General features: G+C 40.8%; 1 protein-coding gene across 2 annotated transcripts in view; it reads right to left on the bottom strand.

The window, feature by feature from the left end:
* Positions 1 to 16,474, bottom strand: part of LARS1 (leucyl-tRNA synthetase 1) — a 46,547-nt gene that overhangs the window by 4,481 nt on the left and 25,592 nt on the right. For both annotated transcript variants that reach the window (XM_083600203.1, XM_083600202.1), the window contains exons 20-31: positions 12,554 to 12,766; positions 11,421 to 11,478; positions 11,089 to 11,152; positions 9,925 to 10,108; positions 9,666 to 9,756; positions 8,486 to 8,626; positions 8,127 to 8,267; positions 7,914 to 8,024; positions 5,730 to 5,840; positions 2,874 to 2,978; positions 1,660 to 1,755; positions 9 to 141 (exon numbers count right to left, since the gene is read on the bottom strand). In XM_083600203.1, the coding sequence (XP_083456329.1) occupies positions 9 to 141; positions 1,660 to 1,755; positions 2,874 to 2,978; positions 5,730 to 5,840; positions 7,914 to 8,024; positions 8,127 to 8,267; positions 8,486 to 8,626; positions 9,666 to 9,756; positions 9,925 to 10,108; positions 11,089 to 11,152; positions 11,421 to 11,478; positions 12,554 to 12,766 (1,448 nt within the window). The remainder of the gene's footprint in view (positions 1 to 8; positions 142 to 1,659; positions 1,756 to 2,873; positions 2,979 to 5,729; positions 5,841 to 7,913; positions 8,025 to 8,126; positions 8,268 to 8,485; positions 8,627 to 9,665; positions 9,757 to 9,924; positions 10,109 to 11,088; positions 11,153 to 11,420; positions 11,479 to 12,553; positions 12,767 to 16,474) is intronic.

Raw genomic sequence — 16,474 nt, forward strand, 5'->3', positions numbered from 1 at the left:
AATTTTACCTTTGATTCCTCTGTCCATCTTCATCAAGCGCCTGATTATTGCATCTCGGCCATCTCCTTGCCTGACCTCTATTTTTGTAGAAAAGTGACCATTTGCTGGTTGAGGATTCACCAGAAAAACAGACACACCAGGCTATAAGAAAAACAAGAGGTAGAAGGTGGCAAAATGTCAAATATCCAACCTGATGGTAGAGACTCTGAACTTGTTACCATATATCTTGGATCACAACTTGCCAATACGGCTTACTTCCACCAGTACAAAATGATATATAGAAGTCTGAACATTTCAACTGCAGTTGATACTCTTATGTATACAGATGTCTCCCCACTTACACAAGGGTTTACATTCCAGGGTACCACGCATTTATGTGAAATTGCATATGGTGGAGGAAAGCATCTAAAAAGTATGTAAACACCCTCTAAACCTCATAGAATTGCAGCTGCAAAGACTCCTGGGATTGCTAGCCATTTTCCCACTCTTTTCATGTCATTTTTGCGGTTTCCCCACTCTTTTCAGGCCGTTTTTGTCCTTCTGTGCCTTTTTGAAGTTTAAGTCTTTTAAAAAAATTATATCCGGAAGTCGCACATATACATAGTCGCACGAGAGTTGAATATGCGCAAGTAGGGGGACGCCTGTATTCATTTGTGTGTGTTTTAATGTATTTGTTACATTTTTATCCCACTTTTTCTTCAAGAATCTCAGAGCGGAATTCGTTGTTCTCCTCCACACATTTTATCCTCATGATCAACTTGTGAAGTCACTAAAGCAATAGCGACTGGCCAAAAATCACCTCCCGTTACCTTAGGGAGCTGAACTTGGAGCCCTGTCCATTTGCTGAAGGGCTACACCTCAGTGGCAGAGCATCTGCCTTGAATGCAGAAGGCCCTGGATTCAATCCTTTGTACATTCCCACCAGGGAAAAGTAAAATATTTCTACACACACTCCCCTCTCCATCCCCCAGCCCAAGGGCATATTCCAGCCAGCCAAGGCTGCTGCCTGTGGATGGGATTGTGACCTAGGAAGAGTCTCAAGGACCAAACCAAAAGGCCTGGCAGGCTGCACTCACTCATTGCATGTCAAAATAGCAGGCTTCTCATGCATCAAGCTATACAGAAAACAGTCCCCAGTCTAGCATCAAGAAATGGAATCCAAGGATTGGAGCTTAGTCTCAGTGGTTCCTAATGAGTTCTATGGGTAGAATTAACAGGGTGCAATCTTAGATACCACTGAGAAGTGGAGAAAGGACTGGTGCTCTTACCAGACATTACTGGCAGGTCTAGCCCCCATCCTTCAATGATGCATCTTAGACATTTCTCTCAGATAAATGGACAGCTTCGGATGCCTCATGCAGGGCACAATAAAGTACAGTGGTACCTCGTGTTACAAACGCCTCGGGTTACAAACTCCACTAACCTGGAAGAGTTACCTCAAGTTGAGAACTTTGCCCCAGGATGAGAACGGAAATTGTTTGCCGGCGGCGCAGTGGCAACAAGAGGCTCCATTAGTGAAAGCACACCTCTAGTTAAGAACAGTTTCAGGTTAAGAACGGACCTCCGGAACTAATTAAGTTCGTAACTAGAGGTACCACTGTAGTTAAGTGGGAAATAAAGTCTCAGAAATCAGTGAAGGAAGTAGACTTGCAAACTTACTTCTATTCTGAATGTGCAGAATGGTTTTCCAGGACAACAATCTTCTTTGATTTTCTCATCTCCCTCAGAAGAAAACTTCAATTCTATATGTTCCAGCTGTGGAGGAAGAAGAGGGAAAGCTCAAAACATTGGTGGTGCAGAGGGTAATAGTACAGCAATGACAGGAGTATGCCGACATTTAATTCTCTTGAAGCACATTCATGTATTTCTTTGTAGCAATGAAGATTCTAAAGAAAGATACTGCTGACAGCAAGTTGTGCCCAAGACTGGCCCTAATCAGGCACTTCCCATTACATAAATTTATCTCCAAGCAACTGACAGCAGCTCTGACTTACAGCTAGATGCTGTTAGATATACCCTAAAAGGTTGGCTACAAATCCATTCAATGATGATGATGATCATGTTTAGAGGATATATCTTGAATAAATTCTCCACTAAAATGGTCGAGAATTTCCAAACCATCTTCTTACCTTGAGAGAAAATCAAGCTAACTGGGGACAATAACGTTATTCATGTAAAAAGTAGTAAGATGATGATGAGAGAGAGAGAGAGAGAGAGAGAGAGAGAGAGAGAGAGAGAGAGAAGTTGGCTATATTTGATAAAAGCTCTCCTTTCCATTGAAGGTCAATGATACTGAATATAGAAGTCCAATTTAGGGTGCTCTTGGTCACTAAAATCTGGAGAGCCTCTTGGCACCTTAAAGACCCAAAAAAAATTATTATGGCATACCAGTGGCGTAGCGTGGGTTGTCAGCACCCAGGGCAAGGCAAGTAATTTGCGCCCCCTAACCCGTGGATTTGCGCCCCCTAACCCTAACCCCCAGATTTTGCGCCCGGTGCAGCCGGCCCCCCCTGCACCCCCCACGCTACGCCACTGTGGCATACGTCTGTACAGGTTTATGCTATAATAAATTTGTTATCTTTGAAGTGCCACAAAACTTTAGGTTCTTTTTTTACTGAATACTTCCAACACTCAAACTATCAAGCAGGATTGGACTCAGATACAAAAAGTGATTACCAACGTAATCACGTAATTCTATTAGGGACTTCCCACCCCACACACTACTTGTAAGCTAATCCACTGATAAATAACTTCTGCAAGCTTAACAATTAAATGTGCATGGGCAACCTTAAACCAAAAAAGACATATATAGACATTCAGTGTGTCTTCAAGCTCTTTTGACTTGAGCCATTAACTCCTTGACAAATGCTCACCTCCAAGGAATTTGTCAGGTAGACTATATTCTCCATGAGTACGGCCCGTTCATCAAACTCCAGCTCCAGATCAAGAACACGTGGCCCTTTCTTCTCCAGATTCTCCTGTGATGCCAAAAATATGGAAAGCATATATTTTAAATTGGGTCATCTCTGTGAAACCTGAATAGTGCAGCTGAGCAAGCCTAAGACAGAAAACATTTGACAAGAATTCATTGCTTACAGCAAATGGGTCTAAAACTCCTAGCAAAATTTACAGTTTTTAATTAATTAAATAGAGTTCTCACCTCTGAACAGGAAAGAATCTAAAGCTTTAGCATTTAAATGACAATAGCAGTTTTATTTCAGGAATTTTGAAACATATATAACAATCTTGTCTTCTTGCATACCCAGGCTGTGTGTATTCAGCAAGCTGCCATTCTATTCCTTTACACCAAGATGTCCAACAGGACTGAGCTCGAAGGCCAAATTGCAGGCCATGGAATCTTTTGTCCCCTGTGCGGGCAGAATGCACCGACTGCGAGCCAACTGTACAAAGAGGTTGCCACAAAAAGCAACATCACTAAAATGTGGCTCATGAGCTATGTGAGAACATCTGGAGGTGACTGCATGTATCACTGCTCTCCTCCTCACTTCTGTGATTTGGGCAGCCAATAAACATTGTGGAGCAACTGACACCCCCCCAACCCCCCCCACAATATCTAGTCTGGCAAGAAACAAAGATCTACACTATCCAAGAAATAGCCCAAAGAGCAGTCACAGATCTGTATGTTGTCCAATAACAATGCCAAAGAGTCCTGCACTATGCTTTGAAGCAACCGATTGTCAGAACTGCAGAAGTCCAGTAGGTGTGCAGGTCTTAAGAAGCACTTGTGAAGCATGCCTGATTATTGGGACTTCAGAAGCCTCTTTTTACCTGCCCACCTGATGTCATATAAGATGTCAGGTGATTGGCAGGTGGGTGAAGCTTGACCAAAATTGCAGGGTGAGTTAAATGGGAAGGCTTGGCAGGCCAGAGGCAACTGAGATAGAAACCTCCACATATAATCTCATCTCAGTCCAAACACTACAGCTCTTGCAAAATTCCAGAAATGCATACCAAGAACAATCTGCTGGAGTTAGATTACTGCTACATCAAGTATGCAAAGTATTCTTTCTGCTACTACCAATGTGTTTGACAGGAAGGTGTGTATGAGAAAGCAATTTTGTTGAATTGGAACAGTGTGCTGGATTTGTTACCTTGGCTGAAGAAAGCACACACTGATAAAGAGAATAAGCAACAGCTGTCTTCCCTTTCTACTGTCGTTCTGCAAGCTAGGTGCTTCAGCAAAAAAAAATGTGCCTAGCATTTATTTAGCGTGGCAAGGCTGACTGTGCCTCTAAACAAACCTACCAAACACACACACACACACACACACAGAGAGAGAGAGAGAGAGAGAGAGAGAGAGAGAGAGAGAGAGAGAGAGAAACCAAAGTACCGCTGGGGCTACAATTTAAGTAGTAAAAAAACCCACCCCACTCTTTTTTAAAAGTCATGACACATTCTTCTTTTTGATCACTACCCCATATACATACATATATATATATATATATATGGTTAATCATACTTCTGTGAATTTAGTACTCATTAAATTCAGTATCCTTACATCACCCTATGAACCATCTTCTCATTCTAATTTTGTTCTACAGCCATGGGCCACAGGAATTTACATTACTGATTTACATAAACCTATACACCACCTTCTAGTCAGATCATTTTTAGGTGGTTTACAAAAAACTATTAAAGCAATTGCATTAAACCATCACAACTGTTTTAAAGTAACAATATAACAACACCCACTGCAGCCAGCAACAATTATCAGCACAATATCAAGGCTCAAAAAATGCTTGGGCAATGACCATGTGGGTCATTATTACTTAGAAGTTGTTGTTTTAAGTGCATCAGTTAAATCCTGCTAGCATTTTAGTCTACTCTGACTAACTGATAATGCAGGGAGATTTTAAATGTGGCCAATAAGCTCTTTTTTTAAAGCCATGCTTCCCTCCAGTTATCAAATGTATTTCTTAATGTCTCTCTCTTTTTCTTTTCTCAGGAGAAATCTTGCTGCATTCAAGTTGTGATCCCCAGCTATAGAACAAAATGGAAGTCTTTGCTATAACCAGGAGCCCAAGGTAGTTACTTCCAAATTTAACTGGTAACAATGAAGTGGGTTTTTAAGTCCTAGGCTCTTTGTTTCAGCTATCATGAACAGGAGAGGGAGGCATTTCCCCCCCCCCCAAAACCCTCCTCCCTTTGTACACCCCAGCACTCCTTGCGCACAAAACATGCTCAAGAGGGCTGGGGCATCCTTTGGAAAGAGAGAATTTGCTAAAATTGCCTCCCCTTTCTATTCGCAGAACCCGCCCCTGGAATAAAGAGCCTTCTGTGAGTGAAGGAACATAATTGGACGCAACCAGTGGTGTAGCGTGGGGGTGCAGGGGGGGCCGGCCGCACCGGGCGCAACATCTGGGGGTTAGGGTTAGGGGGCGCAAATCCACGGGTTAGGGGGCGCAAATCCACGGGTTAGGGGGCACAAATTACTTGCCTTGCCCCGGGTGCTGACAACCCACGCTACGCCACTGGACACAGCCCAATGCAATCACCAATTTCATTACCCATTTTGGTTCAAATTTTCAAGGGATGAAATTTTACTACTATTAAATTTATATACTGCCCTTCATCCATAGATCTCAGGGCAGTTCACAACAGAAAAATACAAAATAAAAACAAGATTTTAAAAAGATAAAATACATTATAGAAACAAAAAACAGAAACAAACCAATAACCCCCCTCCTGTAAGCTGCAGGAAGACAGACCTTGATCATAGCAACAAAAGGCATAACCCTTTTCATGTATTTCTTCAGTTCTGTCAAGGAGTTGAGTTCAGTGGCAATTATTTTATTGTCTGGTAGTTGTCCTCCATTGGTCTACAACAAAAACACATACGAGATCCTTTTTAAAAAATAAAATAAAATCCGATTAAACCACTGCATGGCAGTTCTCGTTTTTGTAGCAAGCACATATAGCCTTCATTTAAGTTTACCCCAGATGCCTAAAACCTTCCCTCCTTGAAGATCTTAATACTGTAATACATTCCCATGGGGGGGGGGAGAATTTTTTTCTCTCCAGCATCCTTCTAACTTCCCTTTCAAAAACTGCTTTTTAGAAAGTTATTCTAATCAATAGAGAAAATAACACAGCCGCAAATCTTTATTTGGCAAGTCTTTCTTTGTATGTGTGACTTCACCCTAAACATCATGCCCAGCCCAAATCATTTAGAAAAATCTATGAGCTCAGTCCTTCACAAGCTGCAATCTACCACGCCGCACACAGCAGTGCCGTCGTGTCGTGGCCCACAAAGAGCACAGTAAGCCTCTTGTTTGTAATGGCTTCCAGAACTATAAAAACAGGATCAAGAGAGAGGCAGGTTTATTGAGCAACCTGATAGCTCCTAATACATGGGCTTCTTTTGGCTTGGCGGGCCCTAGGGTATGCTAGGATCCATGCTTGGACATATCTCTGCTTTGACTGCAGGAGAAAGGAATTTCAGGCATCTGTTTCTCTCACTTTCTCTGCCACCACTTTCACACCACTGCATTCACCTGCCCTCCCTTCTTCATCTGCCACATGCAAAGAACTGCAGGGTGGTGTTGTGGTTACAGCATTGGACTAGGACCAGGAAAACCCTTGGGCAAAGTTCCATGGAGCCACAAAGCTGCTGGGTGGCCTTAGATCATTTTCTCTGACCCTAACCTATCTCACAGGGTTATTAAAAGACTAAAGAAGGGTGGGGTGGAGAGAGAAACCTTACATGCTGTCAGCACTAGTGTCCCAACCTCTCCCCAAGTTCACACTACAGTTTAACTTCATTGATAGGAGCCCCAAAGTAAATGGGAAAGTACAATTCATTCTGCCTTGTTAGTATTCTTTCTGTTCAATATGGATTGATGGCAGTGGACACCAAGTTACAAAGACATGCTTGTTCCTAATTAGAAGGAAATTAATTTAACCACATTACTGCAATTTGAAAAGACACAGTGAATCCACAAATCAACTCTGATTCTTAGCTGTTCTGCTTGAGTGCTGCTGTTGTTCTTGTGCCACAAGAGTCAAAGGATCAATTCCAGAAGCTTAAGAATTCAGGGACTGCAGCTTTCCAAGCCGGATTTCTTAGTGTTATGCAAGTTTTAAGGCAGAAGAATTTATTGTGCTCTAGTATATTTCTTACAAAGCCAGAGAATTATCATACTCACCAAAGACTAGAGTGGAGCTCAAAGCTCCTTGCCTAATAAGGAAGTTACACTCGTCTGAACACAGCCAGTACTGCTGCAGCAGAACAGGCACTTAAATAAGCAGCTAACTAAGCTTTGCATTTGGCAAAAGATTAAGGATAACAAAGCTGAGCCCATTTTCAAATGAACTCCATTTCCAAAACATCACTAGAAATGATGTCATACAGCAAACATAATCACGCACCCAAAAAGGACATTACGACCAAACTGCAATACCTGCAAAATCTTATTAAAACACTGGAAACACTTATTTCCCCCTTAGATTCAATAACTTGATGCCAAGTTAGTTTTATTTTCAGGAGAGACAGAGAGATGAAAGTGACGAGAGAAGCAAATAATAAAGTAAAATGGGGAGATAGCTGACATTCTTGTTTTCTTTCTTACTGGCTTTAACAAACTGCTGTTACTGTGTACTGTTTCTTATATTGCTCTGCTGGGTTTACTACAGTTATTATTGGAATGTAAGCCACCTTGCAGACCAGGCATAGGCAAACTCGGCCCTCCAGCTGTTTTGGGACTACAACTCCCATCATCCCTAGCTAACAGGACCAGTGGTCAGGGATGATGGGAGCTGTAGTCCCAAAACATCTGGAGGGCCGAGTTTGCCATGCCGGTTGCAGACAGTCTGATAGAATGGCAGGATAGAAAACCGTTCAATAAGCCAACAAGCAAGCAAGCAATGGGAGGGCATTTAGGTAGGATGATCACCTGATAATGCTTGTGCAGAACAGACAACGTAGTGTGCTGCCACGGGGGGTAGTTCTTGGCCACGTAAATGGTACAGTGGGATGGTTTCTGGGGTGCTTCTTTGTTGCCTTTCTAGAAAACAAAAGGAGGCCTTTCTCATCAGACGGAATGATTCTTCAAAACCATCCAGTGTAGGAACAGCCGGGGCAGGGGGTGCGGGACAAAGGCCTTTACCTTTCCTTTAGCTGGTGCCATGTAGTTTTTGAGGCGCAGACGGAGTTCGTGAGCTACTTCTGTGAGGTACTGGGAAGAACGGATCAGGATTTCATCCACAGGGCCAGGCACAGGCCAGGAAGCTTTCATGATGGAGTCAGTCTTTAAATTTGAGTTAACAACAGACACTGGGATTAGAAGAGAGGAACAGTTCTTACCTTCCTTGTTCCAACATAATGACGAAGTCTAATAGGGCCATACAAAGGCTATGGATTGTGCTTGGTTTGCAGAACTGCTGATATTTAGCTGAGATATGATCACAAAGAGGGAACATGTGACGACTGCAAAGCGGTTCGCTAGCGATAAATAAACAGCCATACCTTGCCCAGCAATGCCCAAATATGTTCACACACATGAGGGCAGACTGGAGCCAACAGGAGAGTCTGAGATTCGATAAACTGGAGCACCAAGTCCCTGTGCATTCCTTCGATAGCTAGTTCACGGTACTTGTCTTTTGCTGCCTGAAAGAGAGCCAGCACAAGCACCATAAAAACAGTCTAACTGTCATGGAAAAGCATTGCATAAAAGCCAATCTCCTTGCTTTAATATGTCCTTAAAACATAAACTACTTATAATCCTATAATGGATTATTAAAAGGACCATATTTTTTATTTTAAAAAAAAACCTGCTGGGATTAGGACCAAATGAAATTCTGCCAGTGGGACATTATATAGTTTTACATTATTATGGCTCTTAAAAAAGACATCTATCGGCACAGACATAAAAGTCAAGGATAACTGTAACTGTATATTAGGCACTATCATTCTGAATGGCCCACATAAAAAGCTACCATTAAGTAGTAAGGAAAAAAAGAGGCAATAAATATGATAGATTATTATGCACATAGTTCAGCCAGCCGAACCACACTCCTGAAAGTCAGCTGCGTAAAGGAGTCAGAGCAATTCATTATTAAGCAAAGCAATATGCTGCTGCAGATATTTTGGAGAGTTGCTGACACCTTATGGACTAAAGTGAAAAACATCCTGCTTTCTAATGGCAGCAGGAATACATTTTCTGATCCATCCATCCCTGATTAAAATTAAGTTTGCTAAAAGAAGAGAGAGATAAAGGAAACAATTTTTTCTTTAATTATTGGCCCTCCCTCTTTACTGCCTGCCAATGACTGTAAATCTCTGGTTGTCAGAAGGGAAATAACATCCTGTGGAAGTATAATGCTTAACAAAGACTACTGGCTACAGGAATATGAATTTTATGTCTTTCTACCTACCCTTCTAGCATAATGCTAAATCTGTGCTGCACAACATAGCAAAAGCAGACCGGCCACTGTGGGAGAGGTCTTAGTTTAGTGCTGAATTGTGTGCATGTTAAATCCCTGGCATCTCCCACTAAAGGGTCAGAAGTAGCAGAGCCAAGTAAAACTATTATTCTAGCAGGCAGCAATATTTCAACTGCTTTACCACCAACTGTTATTGCATTCTTTAAATGTATTTTAAGTTTCAAACTTTTAAAATCCTGTGCTACAGAAAGTGGACAGCCTACCTGAAATTCAAAAAAGCCTGTTTTCAGAGCTTCCTTAAACATCATCTTCTCATAGTTTTGATCTGTTTTCACGATGCCTGCACTCATTTCACTGGGCAGGGCATGGAGGAAGAGAAGAACAGAGAAAGTTATAGTTAGATCAAAATAAAAGAGAAGTGCCAACATGCATGAATCTGTGATTTAACATGATTATACAGAACAGCCCTGGGGGATCCACATTTTTTTTTCTAAGCTAGAAAGTTGGTCTTGTTCATGGTACCTGGCAAAAACTCTGTCGTTGAAGGTGGTGGCAGGCCCACTTCTCAAACTGTCCCAGTTAGCAAGTATTTCCTTCACCCACTCCACCCAGTTGTACAGACGGAGGATGCCAGCATCTGCCATGGCTTCCACAAAGTTTGCATCTTCAACAGTATCACCTGCATCAGCCAATGCCAGACGCATGCCTAGAAGGAAACCAAGTCAGTGTTAGAACATCAGGTGCCCTGTAAAAAGGACAGTACAGCCTGACTCCCAACTACTTTTCCACATTAGTATCTGAGAACATTGCTAAAAACATCATAGACAGCATCACTGCAACTCTTCATTGAAATTACATTTCAGAAGGCAACTACAACAGTTTTCCTATATGGAAGAATGGCTTGGTCACAACATATTAGAAAGATTTTCAGTGGGGAAGAACATGCTGAAAGAATAGCACTGACAAACATTTTGAAGTTCTCATGCATTGGCATGTCCTTCCTGTCATGACCTCCCAATATGCAACCTGAAAAGGTTGATCAGCTGGAGCTCCTGTTTTCCATGGACAGCAGGGGTGAGGAACTGGATCTAGCTGGCGGGCCAGATCAAAAGCTCCTCCCTGCCCTGCCACTTTGACAGGTGGGTGGAGCTGGGCACCTATTAATCAGTCAATTTATTAATGGGCAGTCAATTTCAAAGGAAAAATCAAGAGCACACTCTCAAGTGTGCTTCCAATTCCTGCTACGGTTTGTAATCCAGCTTGAATTCAAACTCCTTCTGTAGCCACAGCTCCAAATATCACTAGTTGCATTTCTGATTCTTTCTTTCCAGATGCAATTTGGCTCATTTTGAATTTGGTGCCTTCTTCTATAGCTCTGGGTTGACACAAAAAGGGTTAAATTAAAAATTTACACTAGCAGCTGGAAATGAAGAACCAGTGTGCCCCCTATTCTTATTTTCCAATTTGGCTGAGGCTTACCAGCCCCACATCTAGTATCATATGATGTCATGTGATGGACAGATGGGTGTGGTTTGGGTCAAATGGGGAGGATGTCGTTTATTCTGACACACATTTATGTGCTCCATTTTAAACCTTAAGATGATTATTATGCCACTGGTTATAGTATAACCTGGCCAACAGTTTTAGCAGATTTTTTTCCAATGACAAGCTAATATGCCTTCTTACCATCAGCAGAAAACTTATCCAGAGCTTCGCACAGAGTGAGGAAGTTGCCTGTAGATTTAGACATCTGTGGGATAGGAATGTCAAACAGAGGCGGGTTACAGGAAACCTATCCACTGTCTGATGAGAAAAGTTAAGCAATGTGCTATCCATGAGAACAATAATAAAACTGAACTCCCCTGAAATAAACACACACCAACACTCACATGTTGACATTTTTATATTCATTTCATTCTAACCCTCATTCACTCCACCCAAATAAAGATTTCTGCCTGGTTTTCAGTGTTGAGATCTGTCAGTCCTAACCATCACAAAAGTATAAACAAATAAAGTACCTTCTCTGAATTTAGGAGGAGATGCCCGTTTGCTCTTACAGATACTGGCCATTTTTCTCTGCATTAGAAGACATACATGAAAAAGATTCTTTTATTTTTCTTAAACTTTTAAAGGCCCGCCCAGAAGCAGAGCCACAGGGACGACAATATTCTTCAAGGGAAAAGAAATGCAGGACATGCACTATGTCTTTGCTCAAATGCAATGGATGTGTTAAGGTTCAAAAAGCAAATACAGCATACATATATGTCAACGAAATACAATGTTAACAGAACCAATGGAACATAAGAACCAGCTACTGTCTCCTAGATCACATGGATTCAACTATCCTGGCTGAATAGGACTGACACTGAAACCCTTGGTTGTTCGGGAGGCCTCCTTCATGCCACCCAGGGAAACTACACAAATTAAAATAAAGCTTTGCTGCGGTTTGTATGGTGCTTGTTCTTAAAACTTTGATTGCATATCCTCCAAGATGGAAGGGCCAGAAAACATTTATTTTTATATATGTGTCCAGTTCACAACATACATATTCTGCAACACACTCTGAACACTCAGCTCTTGAAAATGGGGTAAGATGGTGAGCATCTCAAGGCACCCATGTAGCAAAGTGAGGCTTATCCAAATCAATCAAGGCACACTGTCTGGAGGGCACCTGGGGAACCAAATTCCTTGAGGCCTAGCAATCTTTTGACCCTGAAGACATTCTGGCTTGTGGGCAAGCAACTATGACAGGCACTCCTTGGTGCACATTGAAGGCTGTTGGCAATGAACAGTGCAAGACACACTACTATTCTTAGGCTTGGAGCCAGAGTGAGGACAACCCATCAGGGAGGCAGCAGGAGAGAGCCATTCCCAAAGCCTCAACTAAGTGTCAGTTAATCTGCATTGTATAACTGGATGGGAGAATGATCAAACCAATGCTCAGGTGCCTATTAGCTGTTTAATGAAGTTATAGCCATGTTTTAATCCCACACAGATCTTCCAAATGTCTCTTCCTTGTACAAAAGCAATTCACTTTTCAGGCCTCGGATGAACTCAAAAGAGGTTTGCAATGACGACTTATTGTGACTGTGTGTATGGCTGCAGCTAAAGAGGCATATTTTTAATAGATTTGAAAGTACTTCAAACCAACCTTTGATCCGGCCACATGGCTACATGATTATAAAGGTAGTATGACAAGTGATTCGGAACAAGGTCCTTGCCAGAAGCACGCAGATCCACTGGATACCAATATTCAAACTCCTGCTTCAGTTTATCCAAAGCTGCTTTGGGGATCTTTGTTGCTGGGAATGGCGCTGTCTTAAAGAAGATGTAGTCCCAAACCTCTTTGGACATCTGGTTTGCCCTGCATAGATTAGAACAAAAGTTATGCAGGGGAGAAATAGTGACAGTTATCTTAAGCATCTATTATGCTGCTAAGTATAAGTACTACAGTGTATACAGTGTATACAGAACTAAGTATACAGTGGTACCTTAGTTCTCTTTTTTTATATATATACAACAAGAAAAAAAACACACAAAAAAACACAAATACCAAATTACACACAAATTACAAAAATAACCATAGACACATACTTTTCTTGGCAAACAATAAAACATCTATTGATCTTAACACTAAAGACCCAACTTCCCGTCTATTCCATATTTCAAATTCATATTACTTATCGCCAATACACATTTTTTTCATAATTAAACTTATTCTCAATAAATCTAATTTCTTCTATCTACCTAGCAACTATTACTGAAGTTCCTCAAATGCTGCAACAGAATTTAAACTACTACATTTATTTTTCAGATATTCTTTGAAAACCTCCCATTTAGAAACAAATTTCTGTTTTGGTTTATTCTTTATTTTTTCTGATAAACCATCTAATTCGGCATATTCTGTCAGCTTTTGGATCCAATCTTGTATAGAGGGGATTTCATTACTCTTCCATTTTGCTGCGATCAAAACTCTTGCTGCCACCGTCGCATATAAAAAGATACCCTTCCTCTTTTGTGGAATATCCAAATCTGTTATTCCCAGGAGGTAGGCCTCTGGTTTTTTATTGAAAGAGATCTTTAGCATTTTTTGCAGTTCTGCATGTATACTCTCCCAGAATACCTGTATTTTCCTACATGTCCACCACATATGGTAGAATGTTCCTGAGTCTCCGCATCTCCAACAATTACTTGACACATTTTTATACATTTTTGAAAGTTTCCATGGTGTTAGATACCATCGATGTTGCATTTTTTGAAAGTTCTCTCTAATCGTGTAACAGTTTGTGAATTTCCAATTGATCTTCCATAAATTTTCCCATTGGGCCATGGTTATTGAATGGCCAAAATCCTGGGACCACCTCACCATTGCCACTGTTACCTCCTCCTCCTTGACTGTCCAGTCAAGGAGGAGTCGGTAAGTTTTGGAAAGAGTTTTTCTTTTAGAATTTACAAGATCAGATTCGAATCGGGAAATATCTACTGAGAACCCCTTTTGTTTGTCAGATTTAAATTTTTCAAATAACTGATGGTATTGGAACCAGTCTGAAATGTGTTCTCTTATTTCCTCAATTTTTTATTTTATTTTATTTGGTTATCTTCATTTTTTAGAAGTATTTTATATGTTGGCCAGCTTTCCTGAGTATTTTTCCGTTTTACTGCTATGGCTTCTACTGGAAAAGTCCACCACGGGACTTTAGCCTCCGTCAGGTCTTTATATTTTTCCCATACAGCAAAGAGTGACTTTCTTATTATATGGTTGGTAAAATTTTTATGAATTTTCGCTTTTCCATATATTAGGTAGGCGTGCCATCCCCAACGGTTGTCAAAACCTTCCAGGTCCAGAAGGTCCGGATCCTGCAACGTGCACCAATCTTTTAGCCAGGTGAAACAGGCTGCCTCGTAGTAAAGTTTTAGATCGGATAGGGAAAAGCCTCCTCTCTCTTTTATGTCTATTAAGATCAGGTGTTTAATCCTAGGTTTCTTCCCTTCCCACAGAAATTTGGAAATTTCTCTTTGCCATATCTTCAGACAACCTGCTTCACCCATTATCGGAATCATTTGAAATAAAAAGATTAATTTTGGAAGCACATTCATCTTTATAATGGAAATCCTACCCAGAAATGTTAATTTTAGTCTACTCCAGGTTACCAAGTTTTTTCTAATCTCTAGCCAAGTTTTGGTGTAATTATCCTGAAATAAGTTTATGTTCTTGGGGGTGATCCAAATACCCAAGTATTTCGTTTTTGAAGAGATTTTCAGGCCCAATATTTTTTCTAAGTCATCCTTTTCTTCTGTGGTTACATTTTTAACAAGCATTTTTGTTTTTGTTATATTCAGCTTAAAGCCTGCCACTTCTCCAAATTCTTTAATCAGTTCCAGCACTCTTTTCAGACTTTCTTTAGGGTTTTCAGTCATAACAAGTAGATCGTCCGGGAAAGCTTTAATTTTATATGTTTTGTTTCCCAGAGTGATGCCTTTAACAAGCTGATCCCTTCTTATCTGATTGTTCAAGACTTCCATCACCAAGATAAATATCAGTGGAGACAGTGGGCAGCCCTGTCTGGTTCCCTTGTTTATTTTGCACTCCTCAGTAATTCTTCCGTTGATGATCAATTTTGCATATTGTGGTACCTTAGTTCTCAAACGCCTTGGTACTCAAACAACTTGGAACCCAAACACTGCAAACCCGGAAGTAAGTGTTCCGGTTTGAGAACTTTTTTCAGAAGCCAAACATGCTCTGTTTTGAGTGTTACACCTCCGTTTTGAGTGTTACGCTGAAGTCTGTATGTTTTTGCTATTTATTTTGCATTTTTGTTTTGCAGCTCTTTTTTGTTTGTTTGTTTTTCTGACTGTGTGGAACCCAGTTTAGCTACTGATTGATTGCGTGACTGCAGTACATTGTTTATTGCTTTCATTTTATGGATCAATGGTCTCGTTAGATAGTAAAATTCATGTTAAATTGCTTGTTTTAGGGGTTGTTTCTAAAAGCCTGGAATGGATTAATCCGTTCTGCATTACTTTCTATGGGAAAGCATGCCTTGGTTTTGGAAAGGACTTCCAGAACAAATTAAATTTGAGAACCAGGGTACCACTGTACAAAGCTCTGCATCTACATTCTACTAGGCTGCTCAATTACACATAGTATGACATAAGCCTTCTACATTCATGAACCACCACAGGGCTGAGGAAGCTGTGGCCATGCAGATGTCTTTAGACTACAACTCCCATCATCCTTAGCCACTGGCCATGCTGGTTGGGCCTGAGGGGACCACAGGTTTCACAAACCAGCACTAGCATGACAATACATTTTTCCTGTCCTCGTTCTTTTTTTAAAAGCAATATTGACAGGAGAAAACAAGTTAAAGGTTGTAATCCAGGGAAAAGCCAGTTTAGCATTTCTCATCAAGCTCCTAAATGAACTTGTTATAGCTAGGCTGATTGATGGGTTTAAGACAGATGCTGCCAAGTTAGAGTATGGATCAAAATAGAGAGATTACCCCCTTGACTCCACAAACTAGAAATAGTGGGTGAGCATTTAAACTAGTAACAAATCTAATTAATGTGCCATCAATATCGCGCACATTGGGTTGACTATAGATACAAAGTACAACCTGCAAACCAAGACTCATATTCATTTAATTTATTTGTTAAATATGTACACCATCCTTCATCTGAATATCTCAGGGTAGTTCAAAGCATAAAAATACAGAATAAAATTTGAACCTGGGCTGCAGCCACACTAGACCTGATGCCAACATCTGCCATTGAGAATAGAGTTCACACATGTGGGAACACTCGGTTACCATTCCAGGTTTGCACTTCATTAATAGTAAAAGTTTTTGATTTTATTTATTTTTTCAAAGCCATTTTTTCAAAGCCAGAAATGGTTTTTTTCCCAGTTTGAGGTATGAAAATACCCCCCATTCCAGGTATAATGTATATGTGGAAAATATACAACTGTAAATTTCCTTGTGTCCAGAATTAAGAGTCACATACAGATTGAGTGGTGACTCATATGGGCAAGTTTCACAAGAGCCTCTGCCTGTTCAAGGGGCTTTCCCCTGTCTCC

The sequence above is a fragment of the Podarcis filfolensis genome (assembly GCF_964270895.1).
Source record: "Podarcis filfolensis genome assembly, chromosome: 2".
In the NCBI taxonomy this organism is placed as follows: Eukaryota; Metazoa; Chordata; class Lepidosauria; order Squamata; family Lacertidae; genus Podarcis; species Podarcis filfolensis.